We start from the raw sequence: 20,971 nt of genomic DNA on the forward strand, positions 1-20,971 counted from the left end.
ATATTGCAAGTCTAAATCAGCTTTCGGTTTATCACTTGTCGCTAATTAAATTTATATAGTGAAAATTCCCAAACCTCCATAGGAATCCGATAATTAACTATATTATTATAAATAATTGTTATTGAAATCTCAAACCTTTACCAAAATAATATTTTAATTATGATAATGATATAACTACATTAATTCTTTTATGGATGGCGTTACGGGCTAATTAGCTAACATGGAAATTATGCATATTTTCAGATGCTGAAATTGACAAACATGATGTTTTGCAACCTTTTTGAAAGCATATATGCCAATGCAAGACGAAGACTTAGCACCACTGTGCGTCTGACGGAATTGTACAAGCCTTACTTGTTTTCCCAAGCAGTGTATGTTTTTCTAACTTTTTTCTCCACCACTTTTACGCTAATTTTTCATGATTACATGATATATATTTAATTTGGATTATTTGTTTTTCTTTTGAGCAGATTCGATGATATAAATACTGAGAATTTGCGAAGGATGATTAAAGGAAGCAACACAAAAGTGATGCTTAATTTTGATCCAAAGTGCATTAAGTGGGACGAGTACTTTATGAACACTCATTTCAAGGGACTCACTAAATATGTATTGAAGTGATTAATTAAGGATATTGATGAAAGTCCTACTATAATTATAACTTAATAATAAAGTGAAAAAACATTGGATGCTGCTCATTAGTTTGTAAGCTACGTATATGCAATGTCGTAAACTTTTGATTCCTTGTAACAATGTCTGGCCATGTTATTTGATCGGCTTTTGTGCTCTAATGTATTCTCTACAACAATATAAATGTTATTTCAATAAAATTGTGCAGCAATTAACATTTACGGTGAGTTTGTTTCTTTGATTTGAGTCCCTTATAAAAGTTTAGCGATAATATTGATATCATCATTAATTATATTTTTTAAAAAGTTCTTTAAGTTGTTTTATTCTTATTATAATCCTAGTTAATAATTATCAAATACAGGTCAGAGGAACATAATTAGTCTTTATCAATACTCAAGTAGTAAAACTTAAATACCAAGTTTTTCTTTTGATCTTCAACATTTGAATAGTTGGAATTTTCAAATGAAATTAGCTTTATGTAAGATTGGACTTGTGAAACTTTGTGTAGCACCTCTTACTTTTTCTATTAATATTAGGTACCATCACTAATAAATTAATTTAATATTACCCCTAAGATTTATTCTTTTTCACATATTTCTTGTAAAGATTAATTATAAAGAGTTATTTAAGCTAATTTATGATCAAGAATAAATTATATGAGACTTGACGTCTTCTTGAATCTTTACTTGGAGATTGCTGATTGAAGGCGATTTGGATTAACCATTCTACAACTTAAAAGCATGTACTTGCAATTTGTGCAAACGAAGAAACAAAAATCAATACGTTGCTACCCCAAAAGGTCATGGGCTCTCGAAACTTGTTCAAAAATGTTTTTGGATGCCAGAAAATATCCACATATATGTATAAAGCTTTCTTAAAACTTCTCTCAGTTTCTATATTTTTCTAAAACTGCATCCACAAACTTCTATATTTATATAAGGTATTCTTAATTTTTTTAACATTTTTCACGTTCATGCTCCATTCAATGCTTTGTATGTTATGCCTTTAATATTAACCTCTAAACCTATATAGACTTCATTAGAATAGATTATTTTGGAAATTATTCATATATATACATCTAGCTTGATTTTTTTTCCTAGAGAAATAAAAAAAAAAAAATATCCTATCACTTCAAAAAAATTCAAAAATAAAAAGACTGAACAATTTACATAGTGAAAGAGCTGAAGATGGGATTCATTGTCAATAGACTTAGGTATAAAATTAGTTATTCATGATAGCAAGATAATGAATTCAATTCTTATAAAATTTTATTTGTGTATTTTTGTTTTTGTCTTTTATTAAGCCCGTTTTGATTTAGAAAATTTTGATTGATATTTCATAGTCTTTATCGGAAAAAATTAATGATGTTGATCCCTTCATTAAATTATATAGTTTATTATATTTTCTGAGTTTATTTAATGCAATTAAATTTTTATTTTGGTCTATTCTTTTCCCAATTCAAATGGTGACTATAGTAATCATTATTTGATACTTCAGTAATATCTTATGTAGAAAAGTTTGATCTTCATAAAAAAGTTAACAAACATAAAACATACGTTGAAAATATGTCATAGTTCTTTAAAAATGAATTTGGATTTTCATGCATAATTTTGTTCAATTTCACATTTATTTGAAAAATAAATTCTCATTGGCATTTTCTTTTCATCGCAGGTAAATTGCTCATCGACATATCTACTTTACAATTTTGAAATCTTACCATTTTACTTATATAATACACATATGTAAGTTATGAGAAAAAATGCAAGCAATCCCCTTATAATATCGTAAATGAGCAAAATACCCCTTTATAAAAAAATAAATAGCGATTTACCTCTCTATATTTTTTAAGATACAACAATTTATCTTTCTATATTTTTTAAAATGAAACAATTTGTCTCCTTGTATGAGGAGGTAAATTACTTCATGTTAAAAAGTATTGAGGGATAAATTGCTATTTTTTTTTCATAGGGGGTAATGTACTCATTTTCAATATTACAAGGGGGTAAATTGTTATTCACTCTTTTAAGGGGTTAACATATTTATGGGCTTGAGCCTTGAAGGCAAAGCCCACAAATGGGCCGAATATCTGTAATTATTGGGTGGGTAAACGGGCCTCATTTGTGGGCCTGGACCCCAAAATCGGGGCAATTGCGTCATTTAAGAATCCTGGTTGCCAAGCGCGGGAAACAAGTCTCTGTACCCTCACCCCGCCTCTCTCTCCACTCTCAAGTTCGTCTTACTTTCTGTAGCCACAAATCTAGTTCAGAGGTTTTCTTCTACATTTAATTTTTATTATACATGTGATAATTCGCCTCTGAAGTAGGTAAGATGAATGGGACTGATAATCGGAGGAGAGATCGGAGGGATACTCGGATTTCGAAGAAGCAGAAGTTGATACTAAACGCGGAGGAGCAGCTCGAGTCCAAGCTCGGATTCGATGCGTTCAACGAAGGAGAGAAACGCCTCGGGTGGTTACTCACTTTGGCCTCAGTGAGTTGCCTCTGATTCCTCCGATTTCTTCCTCATTTTCGTCCAGTTTACTGGAATGCGACTAATTTTATTTTCATTTTCAAAAATCGACTTGGTTTTCCGAAATAGTCATCGTGGGAGGATCAGGAGACTCATAAAGTGTATAGTTGCGTCGATCTTTATTTTGTGTGCCAGGTAAAAGTTTCAGCGTTCATTTAGAGGAATTAGAAAAATAATTTCAGCTCGAAGAAAATTTATTTGTTCTTTTCTTTATATTCTGCTGAATGTTAATGAAGGATGGTTCAACGTTTAAAGCAAAGTACAAGTTCAGGCCGTATTTTTATGCCGCCACCAAGGTAAGTAAAAACGCACTCAGAATGCTTAAAATTAATGTTCAGGCTTCACAAAGGTGTAAGCTTTCTATCTCTGATTATTCTGTTACGGGGTTATGCATAATGTGATTATAGGATAATATGGAAATGGACGTTGAGGCTTATTTGAGAAGGCGTTATGAAGGTCAAGTTGCGGACATTGAAATTGTGGAGAAAGAAGATCTTGATCTTGTAAAGCAAATCTAATCTTTCATGTATTTCTGTAGATGCTAATTGTTCTTATCTGAAACTTATTGTGTTGGAGCCACAAATTTTACATGTTATTTCTGTCATTTTTCATACAAAAATTCAGCGAGATGCTATTACTACATGTTTCCTTTTGCTGCATGACATGTAACTATTGTTGTGCTTAGTTAATGTGGCTGTACATTTTTCACTGGAGAGTACTTAGCTAATCGCGAAGCTTGTCATAATTATCATGAAACCAACGTCAAAATGAACTGTGTATTTCAGAAGAAAGTGTTATCTGAAGCGAGAAACAGATGATTCATGGCTGTGATAGAAAATAAAGTAGGGAAACCTTTTGAAGCATAATTTTGTAATTTAATTCTATCACTTAGCTCAAGTGCTATATGCTTTGATTGCGTTATTATTGTTAACAGAGCTTTTAGCGTGAGGGATCAAGTAAAAAGCTTTTGCTAGCATTGCAGCCATATGATATAATAAGCTCTGGCCACTTTAGCATACAGTAGAACATGAAAAACTCTGGGACCTAGACCAAATAGCTGATCAAAGCCATGACATCAGTCATCAGTCTTAAAATGCCACAAAGATCTGCTCTCCTATTGTTTTACTACCAAATACCTATGAAAGAACTGCTGTCTCCATCATTTCCTCCCTGTACAATTACTGCTGGATGATATCTACTGCCTACATATCCTGATCTGGTGCTAGTCCTTATTATATATTCCTACAAGAGTGAGAATACCGCACTTGTTAGGCCAAAGTTCTCGAAAGTTCCTTTGTATGAGAGCTTAATTTAACATACCATTGTCCGTAGAAATTTGTCAAACGGGTAAGAATTAGCAGCACTTGAATATAGCAATTCATGTTAATGGTTCGTACCCTAGCCACATCTGGATTTACTAATGCCTTTGCATGCTTATATACTGTGCATAAGTAAAATGTTTGGCTAGCTTTTAGCATGTCGAGTATATTGGTATTTACATTAAGACCAACCAGGGCATTCTGTGGAACCACAACTGGACTTACCTTGGGTAAGCCTTATAGCACATTCACGTGGTCTCCGGATCCTTGTCTCACACTTGGCTTTGTCTATGGCACTTTGAGTGTTAAACTACAAGCCCAATTCCATCTTAATTACCTAATTCCATGTAAATTTAGGTTGATGTCTTCCTCTAACATTTGGTAGACATAGATTATACTGTGACATGCAAGCTTTTGGCATATTGGGGCCAAACATGTTAGGCTGCACATAAATTATGTAGAACCCGTGTCTTGAGAAGCTAAGCTGCATAAGCAGAATGCACAGCAACAGACTAGCAATTTTACCTCTGAGAAGTAGCAAAATATGGAGAGCACTAATCTAGAACTGAATGCTTGTTTTGTTTGCTGGTCACCGTTCAACCAGCATTTTTTACTTATAATTCTGAACATTTCAATTGAGCCGAATCTTTTTTACTACGCTTGTGTCTTTATGCTGTTGTCTACCTATGTTTTCATGGTCAAAGGTTGAGAATGTACCATAAAGTATCCTGAAAATGCTATTCTCTGAAGTTTTGATCCATTCCTCACAGAAAAACCACCTATCTGGTTTGCGCAAGTGTTATTTGAAGATATCTTTTGATACTGTTCAACAATTGATCCAAGTGAAGAATGATCTCATTCATGTAGTTGAAAGAAACCAAGCAAAGCTGGAAGCCGAGGATGCATACGAGTCCATATTGACAGGGCAAAGGTAATCCTATTCTTTTCCTGGGAATACCTATTTATTGATTTATTAGTTATTCTCCTTATTTTCTAAACTCGCCCCCACCCTCCCCCTATTTTCAATGAATTTCTTTCATATTTACTAGGCATTTGATAATGTTGAGCTTTTGGCTTTTGCACAAAGTCCCTACAATCAGCTCTTTCTGAAATGAAAATGTTTCCATTGTGCAGCAAACAACGGCCTCAAGATTTCGTAGAATGTATTACTGATCTTCGTGAATTTGATGTACCTTATCATGTTCGCTTTGCCATTGACAATGGTGATTCATTTCTTCATATTTCAGATATTTCTTTTCTTATTCGTCCTATGAATTCCTGGACGACATATATGTTCTATCTGTCACTCGTGAGGTTCACATGATTCAGATGTAAGGTGCGGGCAGTGGTATGATGTAAGTGTATCCAGTGCGGGGATTGCAGTGGAAAGGAGAACAGATCTGTTGCAACGTGCAGAAGTTCATGTCTGTGCTTTTGATATTGAGACTACAAAGCTTCCTTTAAAATTTCCAGATGCTGAATACGATTCAATCATGATGATTTCTTACATGGTTGATGGCCAAGGATACCTCATCATTAATAGAGAGGTACTATAAAAGAATAGAATTTATCTTTGCTCTTAACAAGCATTAGAGTTTGGAATTAATCATTGTTATCATCTATGTTTTACATGAATATTTTGCCTTGGATCATACTGAGTTCTTTTATCGACCAATATACAAGTATTTGTTCTGAATCTAATTGAGATCATTATTTAATACAATGGTGGAAAGATTGGTTCTACTTGTTGGTATAAAGGCTAGGTAAGTACATCCCTTTTGATGTGAATTTTTAGTAGATTGCTGATACTCCCAGAATTGGTCTTTAAATCTAAATTCATAATGAATTCTTGTCTAGCAGAACCCAATGTCACTGCTAAAATTTGGGGAAGTAGAAACTGTTTTTTGAAATGTTAGCTGGTTAGCTGATGAGTTTCTGTGACTGTGTAGTTGAGAATAGTTGTGAATTTAAACCATTGCAGTGTGTCGGGGAGGATATAGAGGATTTAGAGTACACTCCAAAACCAGAATTTGAAGGGTGTTTCAAAGTGACAAATGTGAAGGACGAGGTACTGATGTTCGTTTGTTTATATACATGTGTGTATATTTTTCAAAAAATCAATTTTTGTTATTACTTAATGATTCTGACATTTATCGCAGAAAGGACTTCTTAGACTGTGGTTTGCCCATATGCAAGATGTAAAGCCTGGTATTTATGTCACATACAACGGCGACTTTTTTGACTGGCCATTCCTTGAAACCAGAGCAGCCCATCATGGTTACAACATGAATGAAGTATGTAGGCATTGAATGCTAAACACATGAAGTTTTTCAAGCTATTTTCAGTTACTTGTGTTGAAATCCATGGCCATGGCTGTCCTCACTATCTTTTATTGACTCTTTTAAATGACAAATTGACCACCAATATAGGACATAGAAATTTGTAATGCCTTGAAGCATTTTGAGTATGTGGCTTGCACACATATATGATCTTTTACCTATTATTTATGTGATCGCGTGGAATCATAAATTAACATCAATTGCTATTATGTATGTGTGTGTTTCTCTCCAAAGCCTCAACTGATGCTTCTCAAAGAATTGAATATCTCTGCTTTGAATTCTTATTGATTACACACAAATAATCAATTTCTGATATTAGTTTGTTTACATGGCTATACAGTTGATTATTTCAGAAGCTTGATGGTCTAATTGCATAGTTACTACTTCAATTTACTTGCCAGCTCAGCTGTATAATATTTTTATTTCTCTGTTACCTTGTAACTTTTGGACTGCAGGAGCTTGGGTTTCGGTGTGACAAAAATCAAGGTGAGTGTCGTGCCAAATTTGCTTGCCACCTGGACTGCTTTGCATGGGTTAAACGTGATAGTTATCTACCTCAAGGCAGCCATGGTTTAAAGGTGCATTTCTTTCTGTTTGATCAGAAAATTTCAGTTATTAAGACTTTATTTATGAGTTTCCTGAATATCATATATTGGTACTTTTTAAGTTTATAACTTTTAACTATTTTGCCTACTTTCCAATTATGCTTCTACTTCCCGGTTTTCAGTGCTAGAGGATTAGTTCTATTTTCTTATTCTTAGAACTGGTGAGGCTCATTTCATGACTAATCCTTCATATCAAAACAGCTTTATGTTATCACACATCAAACATGAATGCATTATTAGATAATTGAACAGAACAGATAACTGATTCTTCTGTTCAATTTACAGCTGAGACAATGAGGTTTTTGATTCTGATACAATTAGGGTAGGTTATAATGATTGAAGCATTACTTGATGCTTCTGCACTTGTAGAAAGATTGCTAGATTTCTTACTTCCCAGGAGTACCACATGATGAGGATCTTGTTTCTGTTTCTGTTGTTCAAACAGTTGACCAGTCCACTCATTGAATTTGAAGGCAATTAAACTACAAAAAAATGGATGTTTAACATTGCATTTGTGTGCGTTAGATCTAGCTAGAGCCTGAGTTGATGTCATGGATGTAGTTGCATGTGATTTGTTATGCATAGCAATCTGTAATGTTTAGCAAATTGTCTTATTTTTTTATTGTCCAAATTATGTTATTGTTTCCTTTTAATTTCATTTGATACTTTATATCTTATTATTCAGTAGAGAATTTATTGGGTCCACTCAGTTACTGCGTTGTTTTGGCTTATCATTTCTATTTCCTACCATGTTTTCTTTTATTATATAAACATTTCAGGCTGTGACAAAAGCCAAATTAGGTTATGATCCAGTGGAAGTAAATCCTGAGGATATGGTTCGTTTTGCCAAAGAACGGCCCCAGGTATGGTCTATTTGACTACAAACTTTGACACTATTGGTGCATGTTATAATTTAAAAGATCAATTATGATGGAAGATCCTGAGTGTTCCTAATAAAATTAGATATTGACTAGAAGCTCCTTTTAGCTGGAGCTGGATAGTTTTACAGAAATACTGTTTGATAGACAACTTTAATATGACATTCACAACACAAGCAGATGGAATAAGCATGCATGCAACTGCGCCCATTACAGTTTGAAGCAGGTTTTATATTTATAAATACTCTTAGTTTTTGGAGGGTCAAAGTGAAGAAAGTTTTCTGATACTTGTACTTCATAGAGAACAACTAAGTGAGCAGATAGGGATTACAAATTGACATCAGTGTAAAAGCTCTTTGTGCAGCTTGAAGATGGTTTACTTCAATAAATATTCTTATCCTTTATACAGTGGAACTGTAGCTTATTCATGTCTGGCAGAACCAGAAACAGTGCTTACTTAAGGACTTAACCTAAAATGTCTTGGATGGCAGAAACAGAACCAGTATTTTAATTATTCAAACCGAACACTGGACTAGTTTAATAGATGCATTCATCTGGAAAATTCCAAATTTTTCAGTGATTAGTTTGGTGGCTTTGAACCCCCCAAAAAAGGGGGAAGAGTACAGATTTTGAAATATTAAACTTAATTTATGCTGGTTTGCTGCTGTTCATTAAGATGACGATGACTTGCAAACCAGCCTAATTACCTGCTAAGCATCTCATTCCAATTGCTTTCCCGTCGATGGTCTGTTTCTGACCTTGCATGCCCTTATGCTTCCATTCTTATTGCCAACCAACAAGTCACCATCATAGGACCATACTGGATGCTTCCAAGCATGGCAGATTTTGAGTTTAGATTTGACAAGAGAAGATCAAAATCCAGTTCAAATAAGGAGAATGATATTAAAATAAAAAATTTTCCTTGGAATAGAATGAGAAAATAAAAGGAGGTAGGGAGATTTAGAATCAGATATAATGAGAGAAAATTAGGGGTTAAAAGATTCATTTATCAAATAAAAATAAATAATGAAAAAATATATGTCAGTATTTGGAATGGTTTGATTGAGCCCAACAAAATCTAAGACTTTCAAAACTGAACGCTGAACTGAATTTTTTTGGTTATGTTAAGTTTGTACCAGTTTTTCCTATTTGTATTCGGTTCTGTTTGGTGGGTACCGGGCGCCAAAAATGAACAAAACCTAAATAGTGTGTATTGATATTAACTACATGTGAGCTCTGACTGACATTCAATACTTTCATTTGAAGAATTTCAGGATATTTTTGTAGCCCGCTGATACTTATACTCTCACTGATTCAAATTCCCATTTAACTTTGCTATGACTTTGCAGATGATGGCATCCTATTCTGTCTCTGATGCTGTTGCAACTTACTACCTGTATATGACTTATGTGCACCCCTTCATTTTTTCGCTCGCTACTATAATCCCCATGCCACCAGATGAGGTTTTAAGGAAGGGAAGTGGGACTCTCTGTGAAATGCTTCTTATGGTCCAGGTGGATAATTGAAGCCTTATATTTTATTCCGTTGTTTCCTTGTGTCTTAAGATTATAGCATTTTCTATTTTAATCCTCTTCCTGTTTATTGGGTTTATAATTTGAATTTTGTATTTTAGCCTTTTAGCCTTTCTAGCTACTTCCATATTTTGACATGTCCTCCAACCAAAAAAATAAAAAGAACAGATATCAGAAAGAAGTGGAAACAAAAGATTAGCTATTTCAGCTCCCTTGACGTGTTTAATCGTTCCTATCGGCTCTAATGATACCTTCATTTCCCTTTTATGATGCTTGCAGGCATACAAAGCAAATGTCATCTGCCCGAACAAACACCAATCTGATCCGGAGAAGTTCTACAATAGTCAGCTCCTTGAGAGTGAGACATATATTGGTGGTCATGTGGAATGTCTAGAAAGTGGGGTTTTTAGATCTGATCTTCCGACCAGTTTTAATCTCGATCCAGCTGCTTATGGGGTAACCTGCCTCCAACTCCTTTCCAACAGAGGTTTCAAATTCATTTTTCTATAATACCTCGTCATTAGAAGACTACATGAATTCAAGTGATCATTAGTGAATCTGTTGGAGATATAAATTATCTGGGGCTGATCATTCAAGGCAATCTGCGCACTCATTCTTTGGAATTCTGAAGATTATTATTATTTATTCCAACTTTCTTCTCAGTACATGAGCATACACTATATCACAGTCAGTTGGAATGCTTGGTCGAATTCTTTGCATTTTGTTGAATATTCAAATTTACTAGCTAGTCTAGTTTGTTTGCTGCCTTAAAAATCTATCATGCTTGTTTAAGTAACATTTTTTGCTCATGCCTAATAGCTGTTGAAATTTAAGTAATTTTTTGTTCCTCTGTATCAATGAATGCTTGTAGTTCTAACAAAATTTCTTTCTTGTTTAATCTTACTAAAAGTTACAATACTTTATCCTTACAGCAACTACTTGATAACCTTGACCGTGACCTGCAATACGCTATTAAGGTGGAGGGAAAGATGGACCTCGAATCAGTTACAAATTATGATGAAGTAAAGAATGCTATCAGAGAGAAGGTACTCTTCCCTTCTCTATGCGAAGCCTGCTTTCTTATCAACTCCTTACGTGAAGCAGAGAAATCAAAGTAGCGTGCATATTTTCATTTTTATACTTAATGTTGTTTGATGTAGACTATAATATCCTCGTTGTATTCATTATCATTTAACTCTGGAGTTCATCCCATGTATTTCGGACGTACGCTATGTATGCCAGACTTTTGCACGTGGTGTTGCTCAAAGTAGTGCAAAATGAAATGGTTATTTTATGTGCATAATACACATACCTATATCTATAGCATGTGCTTTATAAATAGTTTATGCATGTGTTAGTGTGTGGATGTTTATGCACTGGTGCTAGAGTTGGACTTTTTTCCTTTTTCTCTGCAACTCTGTGTGTTGTTATCAAACAAATCGCGTAGGCCTGCAAGACCGCCACATGACCTGCAAATGTATGTTTGCTTCTGCTAATTTGCAGCTTGTGAGCCTGAGAGATGAGCCAATACGGGAAGAATGCCCTCTCATATATCATCTTGATGTTGCTGCTATGTATCCAAACATCATTTTGACGAACAGGCTTCAGGTAATCAAATGAGATGACTTCGTCTAGCACATCCCATATCATGAAACTTTACTTCATTGAGCAATGTAATTGTTTCTACTAAGGAGAAAGCCAGGGCTGACATATGTATAAAACCAAGACTTGAGACTATCATCTGAATACAGTCCATACAAAGATGACCTAATACAATAATAGCTGTGTAATGGAGATTTTTCCATATGCATGTAACAAAGTAAATCTGACAGAGTCCTCAAATTTAAACCTAGTGTCATTCCTGGTTGAAGTCAAGAAAATAATATTGTTGATTAGAGATTCCAATAGTAGGCAATTTAGCAATTTTTGTTAGTGGCCAAGTTTAGGATTTTCTCTGCAATGTATCTGTCGTAATATTCTTAGCCCGTGTTATTGATTTCCATCTGATTGAGTAGCTCTTCTGCTCATGCTGGAATTTCTTCTTTTATTGTTAAAATACATCACATGGTGATTAGACAGTACATAGTCGCATTCCCATGGGCAGCTACCAGTATGGCCATTTAGGTAGTGCTGGAGGACCCATGGGCACCAATGTCTCAGCTTTTTGGGAGTTGACCTACCCACTGTCCTGGATCTTGAGGTGTTGTGGGTTTCTTTGTTATCCGTCTTTGGCATGTATGACATGTAGTAATTGCACATCTGTCTACTTGATATACTTTGTACATTCAGTTATTTCTTAAAACTTAACTATTTTCTATTGTGAAAAGTTCAATTATATGTTTCTCTATCTCACTTATCCTGTCATTTAGTTTAATGAGGCATCATGAAAATGTGTTAAGCGGTCAGGGCAGTATGTTAGACTTTATATTCATCCAACCTGAGTTTCTCCTGTCTCCCAATGTCTAGCCACCCTCAATAGTCACGGATGAAATATGCACAGCATGCGATTTTAACCGTCCGGGAAAAAATTGCCTTAGGAAGCTTGAATGGGTTTGGCGTGGAGAGATATACATGGCAAAGAGAAGGTTTGATTCATGCTTCTCTATTCTTTCGGAGATTTATATGAGATTGATACAAGTATATGTTAATGAACTTGTTGCCATTATTTTAATACCAGTGATTACTATCATCTAAAGAGGCAAATAGAATCTGAGCTTGTCATTGGTACGAATGGGCAACTGTCGAACTCTTTCCTTGACTTGCCTAAAGCAGACCAACAATTGAAACTGAAAGAGCGTCTGAAGAAATACTGCCAAAAGGTATACAACCTCATTCATGTCCCTTCATTTCAGATACAACAAACTGCCTCTGAGATTCTTTGAGTTGCCTTTACTTTATTTTTTAGGCATACAAAAGGGTACTAGATAAACCTGTTACTGAACTTCGAGAAGCAGGAATCTGCATGCGTGAAAACCCATTTTATGTTGACACTGTTCGCAGGTAGACTTCTAAGAATTTTTTGTTCTCAGTATTTTTTATAGTTTGGACCCGCCATTTTATACTTATTCTTGGAGGTGTTTTTAACACACCTACTACTTTAAACTGAGAAATTCATGTGTGAGTTGTCTTATTCAAATCCAAATGCTTTCTTTTGTTGTGCTAAAGTTTTCGAGATAGAAGATATGAATACAAAGGACTCAATAAAGTTTGGAAGGGAAAGTTGTCCGAAGCAAAGGCTAGTGGAAATTCTATCAAAATCCAAGAAGCACAAGTATCAATCTCTCCCACTCCAATATGCAATACAGTTAAGGTGTTAATTTAATGGACCTAACTCACACAAACCTACTTATACAGGATATGGTAGTGCTCTATGATTCGTTGCAACTTGCCCATAAGTGCATTCTCAACTCCTTCTATGGATATGTTATGCGCAAGTACATTCCCTGCCTTCCCTACGCTGTAGTACCATCTGTTTTATGACTTTCGGCTTTGATGTATCTTGGTTAAATTTTGAATTTCCCAGGGGTGCAAGATGGTACTCAATGGAAATGGCAGGAGTTGTTACATATACTGGAGCAAAAATAATTCAGAACGCTCGCTTACTGGTTGAACGAATTGGAAGGCCTCTTGAATTAGACACTGATGGTATCTGGTGTGCGCTACCAGGGTCATTCCCAGAGAACTTCACATTTAAGACGAAGTAAAATTTTAGTTACTGAAATACATGGTTGCTTTTCCACCTTTATTAGCACAGAAGTCATTGATTCTTCAATTAATATGAATAAATTGGATTTACAAGGTCACCTTGACTAGTTACTTGTTTAAGTGTGAACTTGGTTTTCCCTTGTTTGAATTTTGTTTCGAGAGATGCTGATGATCGTCTATGAAACATACATGTTAGAGATGCAAAGAAGAAGTTGACCATATCATATCCTTGTGTCATGCTTAATGTTGATGTGGCTAGAAATAATACCAACGATCAATACCAGGTTAGTGATGAACATTTTCTAGTGGCTCTATCTTCATGCTTATTGTCAGAACTCCATGAACTCTTTCTGTTTCATTCACCTTGGGCATCATAAGTGAACAGTCACGCAAATAAAAGCTTAGTGTCAACTACTGTTTCTTGCAGACCCTAAAAGATCCTTTCAGTAAGACCTACACAACTCACAGTGAGTGCTCAATTGAGTTTGAGGTGGATGGGCCGTATAAGGTGATGCAAACTGAATACATGAGATTAACCAATGATTTTTAGGTGTATTGGATGATTGTCTGTGATTTATTCATTGTCTTTAATCTCGGTTATAGGCAATGATTCTACCTGCTTCCAAGGAGGAAGGTATTTTGATCAAGAAGCGTTATGCAGTTTTCAATGATGACGGTACCTTAGCTGAACTGAAGGGTTTTGAGATCAAGCGTAGAGGTGAGCTGAAGCTCATTAAAGTTTTCCAGGTATTCCCTTAATTAGTGCCTCCATGCCAGCTTTTTTGAAGTGAGATATTTTTCTTCTTTTTCCACATTATGGATCCTGGTAGCTTTGTGATTAATTTACTCCTTTTCCATCTTCGTTGCAGGCTGAGCTGTTTGATAAGTTTCTTCACGGGTCAACATTAGAAGAGTGTTATTCATCTGTTGCTTCTGTTGCAAATCGTTGGCTTGATCTTCTTGATGTACGTTACTAAGTTTTATGTTGAATTCATTTAACAACTGAAACTCCCTGCAAAATTCTTTATCATCAAGTCCTTCTGGTCGAAAACACTTTTAGTCTCAATACTCATTAGCACCATTAGAATTCTTTTCTCCTTTTCAAGTTTTCTGTATGATATCATGAATTTTCTGTGAAAATAATCCATTTGAAAAAATGCCCTGAAGTATGTTTCTGCGCATCTCAGTACTACAACGGAAAGTTTAATCTTCAACTTTTGTTCGAGATATGTAGTCTTTCTTATGCTCGTCTTACCAAAGTTAACCAATAGCATCACTAGATGTGCATTCTTCTCTTATCTTATTAAAATCTTTTAAAACAGCAACGGTCCATAGAGATTTAACCATTGAAGTCTTCAAAATTTCAGAATCAGGGAGAAGATATTGCAGATAGTGAATTACTTGATTATATATCAGAATCAAGCACAATGAGCAAGTCCTTAGCAGACTATGGTGAACAAAAGTCATGTGCAGTTACCACAGCAAAACGCCTAGCTGATTTCCTTGGGGATGCAATGGTTAAAGACAAAGGATTGCTCTGCCAGTATATAGTTGCATGTGAACCAAAGGTATGGAATCATTTGAGTTTGCTGATCCTTTTCTTTTAGTTTTGAACTGAAGTGACAAATCATGAGATGGCCTTCAATTTAATGAAATTGGAGATTCCAATTTATTGTTTGCTTTTGATATAAATATGTTTTGGTCAATTGGATATGCCAACACCCATCTATTAGAAAAAGGAAATGATTTCAATATTTGCAGAGAATTTGTATCTCTAATTCTGGGGTAGAAATCAGTACTCAATGAGAATTAGGAGACAGAGCAACAGTGAGTTTTGCATCATCGAGGCCATGCAGACTGCTTTTTTTTGTCTGCAGAAGGGATTTCTCTTATTTCTTTGTTGATAACTTTATGAAAATTGTTGCTGCTAGTTTGGAAGTTTATAGAGAGAAGAAGATAGACTAGACCCTTGAACTATTCAAGTTCAAAACTTTTTTGGAGTTTGGGCTATTAACATGCTACATTGAACAGGGAATGCCGGTAAGTGAGCGTGCTATTCCTGTTGCAATCTTTGAGACTGATGCGGGTAAATTTTATTAATGGTTCTTTGTTATTGATTCTTAACGTATTTCCTCACAAATCAAGTGCTTATGCTGCTATGCCAAATGGCCACAGAAATTATGAAATTCTATGTGAAGAAGTGGTGCAAAGTCTCATCAGATGTTGGCATCCGATCAATTATTGATTGGTCATACTACAAACAAAGACTTAGTTCAGCTATTCAAAAAATTATCACAATCCCTGCAGCTATGCAAAAGGTGAAGATGTTTTTTCTGCTAATTAAGCTAGTTCCATCTGTTGGTTCCTGAACTGGAGTTACACATTTTCCAGGTTGCAAATCCTGTCCCAAGGGTGATTCATCCTGATTGGCTGCACAAGAAGGTACGTGAAAAAGAAGACAAATTTCGTCAGCGAAAATTGGTTGATATGTTCAGTCGGCAGCAGAGAGATAATGCTGTAAGAGTGAGTGGCGATTCTCAAACCAATGATCATGCGGTAGATGGACATAATGTTACAGACATGGAAGACTTTAGGAACACTGGAAAGACTCCTGCAGTTGGGCCTCAACCTATTGTTCGTTCGTATGAGACTGATACTGTAAAGCATGACGTTAGAACAAGTAATTTAGTAGAAAATGCAGAGCAAAATGATAGAGATGAAAGTGGACATAAGCCCTCAACACTGACATTGCAAAAGGTTTTTGAAGAGAGCATTGACAGAAGTGTAGATTATCAAGGATGGCTGGAGTCAAGGAAGAGAAAGTGGAAAGAGACTCGGGAAAAAAGGAAGCGTAAAAGGTATTATTTTTCATAGTTCAATCACAGAAAGAAAAGCTAATTCCGTCAGTACTTCGAAGCTGCTGTTGTCTCCAAGAGTGAGCACAACTTAGCATATGCCTGATATGTGACCCTTTAAACATACTTCATAAAGACATGAAACTATCTTTACTTAATGCTTATATTCATCCAATTTGTACCTTTTTACTCATTATGGGGTTGCAAATAAATGTGAATCAACTTTTCTATCAACCTCGATCTTCAATTTGTTGCGCGGTATTGATAATTAAACCTGATATGTTAATTTGTCAGGTCAGACAACTCCAGGACGTTAAACCTAGCCAATGGGGCTGAGGTGTCGAGCAGTATTTTCAATTACAAACAGGCTCAAGGCAGAGTTGGGGTCAATTCCTATTTTCAGAGGCATGATTTAGCACTCACACACCATCATTGGCAGGTGATGCACATTTTCATTCTTTTTAACGTATTTCATTTTTTTATTTCTGAATGGACAATATTTATTGCTCAACGAATGCTGATTGCAATCTTTCTTTATGTCAGATTATTCAGCTTCTACCAAGTTCAGAGCACGGTCAATTTTTTGCTTGGGTAGTTGTAGAAGGAACAATGCGTAAGATTCCCATACTTGTCCCCAGAGTATTTTACCTCAATTCAAAAGCCCCTATAACAGAAGAATTCCCTGGAAGGCGTGTGAACAAGATTCTTCCCCATGGACACCAAAGCTACAACTTGATTGAGGTAATACCATTCAAAGATTCAGTCATTCAGGGAAGTTCTGTTCCAATCAGATGATCAAAGGTTTTAAGTGATTGATGGCATAATTAAACCTTTTTTCTCTTCAAAGGTTGTAATTGATGAAGGCCAGTTTAGGACTGAAAGCAAGAAATTAGCAGCTCATCTTGCAGATCCTGAAGTTGAGGTATTTTTCCTACCCCAGATTCATAAGCAATTGAAATCCCTTAAATAATTGTTTGAATGCCTTAGGCTACCTCGTGGATGCTAATTTTCTCTTACAAGATACCAATGGTATTATCTTCTATTTAGAAAAGATAGATAAGTAAATGTGACTGGATCATAGTCACTTCGTAACCATAAGAGGCAATTAGATCAAAATAACCTTATTCATCTATACTTTATGGTTCTCTCATCCCAAAGCTTGTTTCTATATTATGGTAAATTTCATCAATTTTCGAATTAAAGTAGTACTTCTATAGTTGCATTTTAGTCTAGGTCAGAACTTGTAACAAATCAACTTTTCAGGTCTCATGCTCATCATCTACTTCAGACCTGCCTGGTGTACTTGCTGCACTGGCTCTACTTAGTTGGTTTCATCTGAATTTTAATCTCTCATCCTTAGAATCATTTTTAGAACTTAAGTTCGGTAACTGCCTTCCAGACTCAGCTTTCTAAATTGTGACGAACTTATTCTGGAATTATTAATTCGCATTGAATATTGTCTACTACCACTACGAAGATCTTCACATCTAATCAGTTGCATGACCCCTTTTTTTCAAGTTTTATATTATACGTAATGAAATTCATTTTTGATATATGAGAAAATTGTGATAGAGTGCCATATTTACCTACTCTCATCAAGTCTCAATTTTGCTTTCAAATTGTGATGATACTATGTGAAACTTTGACAGGGAATATATGAAACAAAGATCCCTCTGGAGTTTAATGCTATCCTTCAGATTGGCTGCGTCTGTAAAGTGGACAAGTCAGCAAAAAAAAGGAACTTGCAAGACGGCTGGCGTTTGAATGAATTGCATATGAAGACAACAACAGAGTGCCCGTATTTGGAAAATTCAATTTCTTTCTTTTACTTGTATCATAGGTAACTATATGTCAATGCATAATAAAATTCTTTTTGGCTATTTAATGGAATAATAGAGTATGCATACAGTTTATAAGTTTCTCTGCGGCATCTCTGATGCGGCTTTGGCTGACTTGGTGTATCAAAAAAAAGCTTGGGCGAATAGTATGTTTTAATGTCCCTTTTGCTAGTATTCTGTCTCAATGTCATTCGCAACCGGCTAAGTGTTCTCTTGGTTAACCTGCACTCATAGAATTGATCATGCTGTTTTTGTTTGTTATTATGCAATAATTGCTGCTGTATCATGTATTTTTAATACTTTAATTTTCTTATTCTCTTCAGCATCTCTGATGGTCGAGCTATGTACGTTGCATATTTTCATGCATCAAGCCAAATATCCGTTGTGGTTGTCAGTCCTTTCCAAAGTAAGGAACTATCGCCTCAAATGCTAGAAAGACAATTTAGTGAAGCTAGGCAATCATTATCCTTTCAACCTCCCAATCCAAATGAAGGCATTACGTTCAAGGTAAATTTGGTTCAATAAGGGACATGATTTTCTCATATATGTACCACTATATTCATTACTTTGTAATGTGCTTTTGGTAAGGTGGAATATGTTCGGTATGTCAAGGATGCCCAAAAGAACTTGCAGAGCACGATAACGGAATACAGGTTTTACTTCTTCCTGCTTCGTAATCATTTCACTTGTCAAGATAAAGTGGCAGTCATTTAAGAACATTAACAATAGGTTCTGATCTCAACTGAACAAGACATCATCACAAATATCTGTGAGGAGACTTTGTCATGCAGTTGCTTCTATGAATAAATACTTTTGCCCTCTCAACTATTCATCTGGAGGAACTTCTCTTAGCCGCACGAAGACTGCAAAAAAGTGGAAATTGTAGCAAACTTCTCGCCCTTTTATGTTGTGTATGTTTGCTAATCAAACCAGAACAAAAGCAGAATCTTCTAGTAGATGCTGCACAAGGTGATGCAGCATAGGCCACAACTTATTGACATGCAAGTCCTTGCATTTGTTTTTTATTTTGGTCAGCTAGTGCTATATTATTAAGAACAACTAGAAACAATACAAATAGATCTACAAAGTTCATTTACTAAGTAAGAATAGTACTTTATTGATATTGAAGGGGAAAAATTGTAGGTATTTTATTTGAAATCCAAACTGGAAGGAGACACCCATACATTCAAGTAATATGAGCATCATACTTGTGAAAGTGTGAGCATACATGATTGATGTAGTGGCAATCCCCAGAGGCCATTTCATCCCTGTGTTGTCGTGGCCCTTGCATGTTTGTTTCCCATATGTACCTTCTTACTATCCGCAAAAATGTTGTGGTGAACCGAATTGTGAATATATAATGTAAATTCGATCTGAGTTTCAAATTGGACGAGAATGAACCTAACCTACCAATGATGAATATGGAGGCTGTACATGGATTATCAGTCTTGATTTGAAGAAGTATACAATTTATAGGTGGAAACACCAATAACAAATTGCAGTAAAAACAGCCTGGGCACAGAAAATTACGGCTACTGCAGTGTTCTATTTTGAACTTGTGCATACAATATAGTGGTTTTGAGTATCATGTCAATTATCCATGTAAAGTCGACAGTAAATAAGTTGAGTGTGTTCATTGTGGTTCCTAGAAACTGGTTCTTAAATGTAATCCCATTTTAGGTTTGAGGAAACAAGAGGCTGATGAATGTAAACGGTAACCACTCTTGAAAGTGGTGCAATCTGATTTTGATGGTAAATAAACAGCACTGAAGGTCAGACTCTCGCATGGAATGTGTAATACTGGATTCCCCAATACCCTACAGGATTTAATCAATGCTAAATAGGGTTTACATACAAATCTAGAGGCTATTAAGCTGTGCTTTTGAGGATTTGCAATCACATTGTAATTATTTTTATGTTCATGATATCATTTTCTCTTCACAAACTTGTATTCTTGTAAGTTGGAAAATGCAGCATTTCAATATACTTTTCCGCTGATTTTTTATCCACACCTGGAAAATTGCCTTGTATGTTCTGGTTTTGCAGACACCGGCATCATGGACCTGTTATTGCTGTTATAGAGTGCCCTAATATCCAGTTATTGAAGTCTGGCATACGGGCATTAGAAGATTTTCCTTGTGTCAGCATCCCTTCCAATGTTCGCGATAGCCAATATCAGGTGATCTAAAAATTCTGACTCAATACAGTGTCTTTAGTTTGTGGATTTTGTTTCTATATCGGATGTGCTAATGTATTGCTGGATGCACTGTTTGTATAGGCTATTGGTTGGCAAGTAATTGCTGCAAAAATTGGAATACAACGATGTGCTGCATCAACTCAATGGTTAAATGAGAGAGTTACACTGTCACGATATGCCCATGTACAAAAGCTGGTGCATTGTTTCTTGATGATACACTGTCTATTGAGTATATTATCTATTTCAGTAGCTTTACAACGAACTATATTATATGGACAGGTACCTTTGGGAAATTTTGAAGTTGATTGGCTCATCCATACAATAGATATCTTCTTGTCGAGAGCCTTGCATGATCAGCAACAGGTTACTGCTTTCATCGTTACAATATTGCACGTCTACTTTTGCTTGCTTCTTGAATTCAGCTATCATTAAACAGAAGGCAATATAATGAGGCACTTGTATGCTTGAAATTAACAACCTAAGCATATTTTTCTTATGTAGTGAAAATTTTAAATCTCAAATCATGTTGATCCTAACAGGTTCT

At 35.4% G+C, this 20,971-nt stretch overlaps 1 protein-coding gene across 1 annotated transcript in view; it reads left to right on the top strand.

Moving 5' to 3' along the window:
- LOC105171162 (DNA polymerase epsilon catalytic subunit A) overlaps positions 2,838 to 20,971 on the top strand; it is a 23,619-nt gene continuing 5,485 nt past the window's right edge. Inside the window, exons 1-38 of the mRNA XM_020696989.1 lie at positions 2,838 to 3,120; positions 3,229 to 3,294; positions 3,396 to 3,455; positions 3,567 to 3,662; positions 5,249 to 5,409; positions 5,613 to 5,701; positions 5,808 to 6,025; positions 6,460 to 6,546; positions 6,638 to 6,772; positions 7,273 to 7,395; positions 8,202 to 8,285; positions 9,650 to 9,814; positions 10,112 to 10,288; positions 10,765 to 10,878; positions 11,336 to 11,440; positions 12,299 to 12,417; positions 12,510 to 12,651; positions 12,738 to 12,832; positions 12,998 to 13,103; positions 13,187 to 13,266; positions 13,356 to 13,532; positions 13,734 to 13,821; positions 13,965 to 14,045; positions 14,141 to 14,284; positions 14,407 to 14,502; positions 14,905 to 15,105; positions 15,569 to 15,623; positions 15,713 to 15,855; positions 15,929 to 16,395; positions 16,687 to 16,831; positions 16,936 to 17,133; positions 17,240 to 17,314; positions 18,042 to 18,232; positions 18,554 to 18,737; positions 18,819 to 18,883; positions 20,277 to 20,409; positions 20,509 to 20,610; positions 20,707 to 20,790. Of these exons, the coding sequence (XP_020552648.1) occupies positions 2,959 to 3,120; positions 3,229 to 3,294; positions 3,396 to 3,455; positions 3,567 to 3,662; positions 5,249 to 5,409; positions 5,613 to 5,701; positions 5,808 to 6,025; positions 6,460 to 6,546; positions 6,638 to 6,772; positions 7,273 to 7,395; positions 8,202 to 8,285; positions 9,650 to 9,814; positions 10,112 to 10,288; positions 10,765 to 10,878; positions 11,336 to 11,440; positions 12,299 to 12,417; positions 12,510 to 12,651; positions 12,738 to 12,832; positions 12,998 to 13,103; positions 13,187 to 13,266; positions 13,356 to 13,532; positions 13,734 to 13,821; positions 13,965 to 14,045; positions 14,141 to 14,284; positions 14,407 to 14,502; positions 14,905 to 15,105; positions 15,569 to 15,623; positions 15,713 to 15,855; positions 15,929 to 16,395; positions 16,687 to 16,831; positions 16,936 to 17,133; positions 17,240 to 17,314; positions 18,042 to 18,232; positions 18,554 to 18,737; positions 18,819 to 18,883; positions 20,277 to 20,409; positions 20,509 to 20,610; positions 20,707 to 20,790 (5,013 nt within the window). The 5' untranslated portion in view covers positions 2,838 to 2,958. The remainder of the gene's footprint in view (positions 3,121 to 3,228; positions 3,295 to 3,395; positions 3,456 to 3,566; positions 3,663 to 5,248; positions 5,410 to 5,612; positions 5,702 to 5,807; positions 6,026 to 6,459; positions 6,547 to 6,637; positions 6,773 to 7,272; positions 7,396 to 8,201; positions 8,286 to 9,649; positions 9,815 to 10,111; positions 10,289 to 10,764; positions 10,879 to 11,335; positions 11,441 to 12,298; positions 12,418 to 12,509; positions 12,652 to 12,737; positions 12,833 to 12,997; positions 13,104 to 13,186; positions 13,267 to 13,355; positions 13,533 to 13,733; positions 13,822 to 13,964; positions 14,046 to 14,140; positions 14,285 to 14,406; positions 14,503 to 14,904; positions 15,106 to 15,568; positions 15,624 to 15,712; positions 15,856 to 15,928; positions 16,396 to 16,686; positions 16,832 to 16,935; positions 17,134 to 17,239; positions 17,315 to 18,041; positions 18,233 to 18,553; positions 18,738 to 18,818; positions 18,884 to 20,276; positions 20,410 to 20,508; positions 20,611 to 20,706; positions 20,791 to 20,971) is intronic.

This window comes from Sesamum indicum, linkage group LG9 (genome assembly GCF_000512975.1).
Source record: "Sesamum indicum cultivar Zhongzhi No. 13 linkage group LG9, S_indicum_v1.0, whole genome shotgun sequence".
Lineage (NCBI taxonomy): Eukaryota > Viridiplantae > Streptophyta > Magnoliopsida > Lamiales > Pedaliaceae > Sesamum > Sesamum indicum.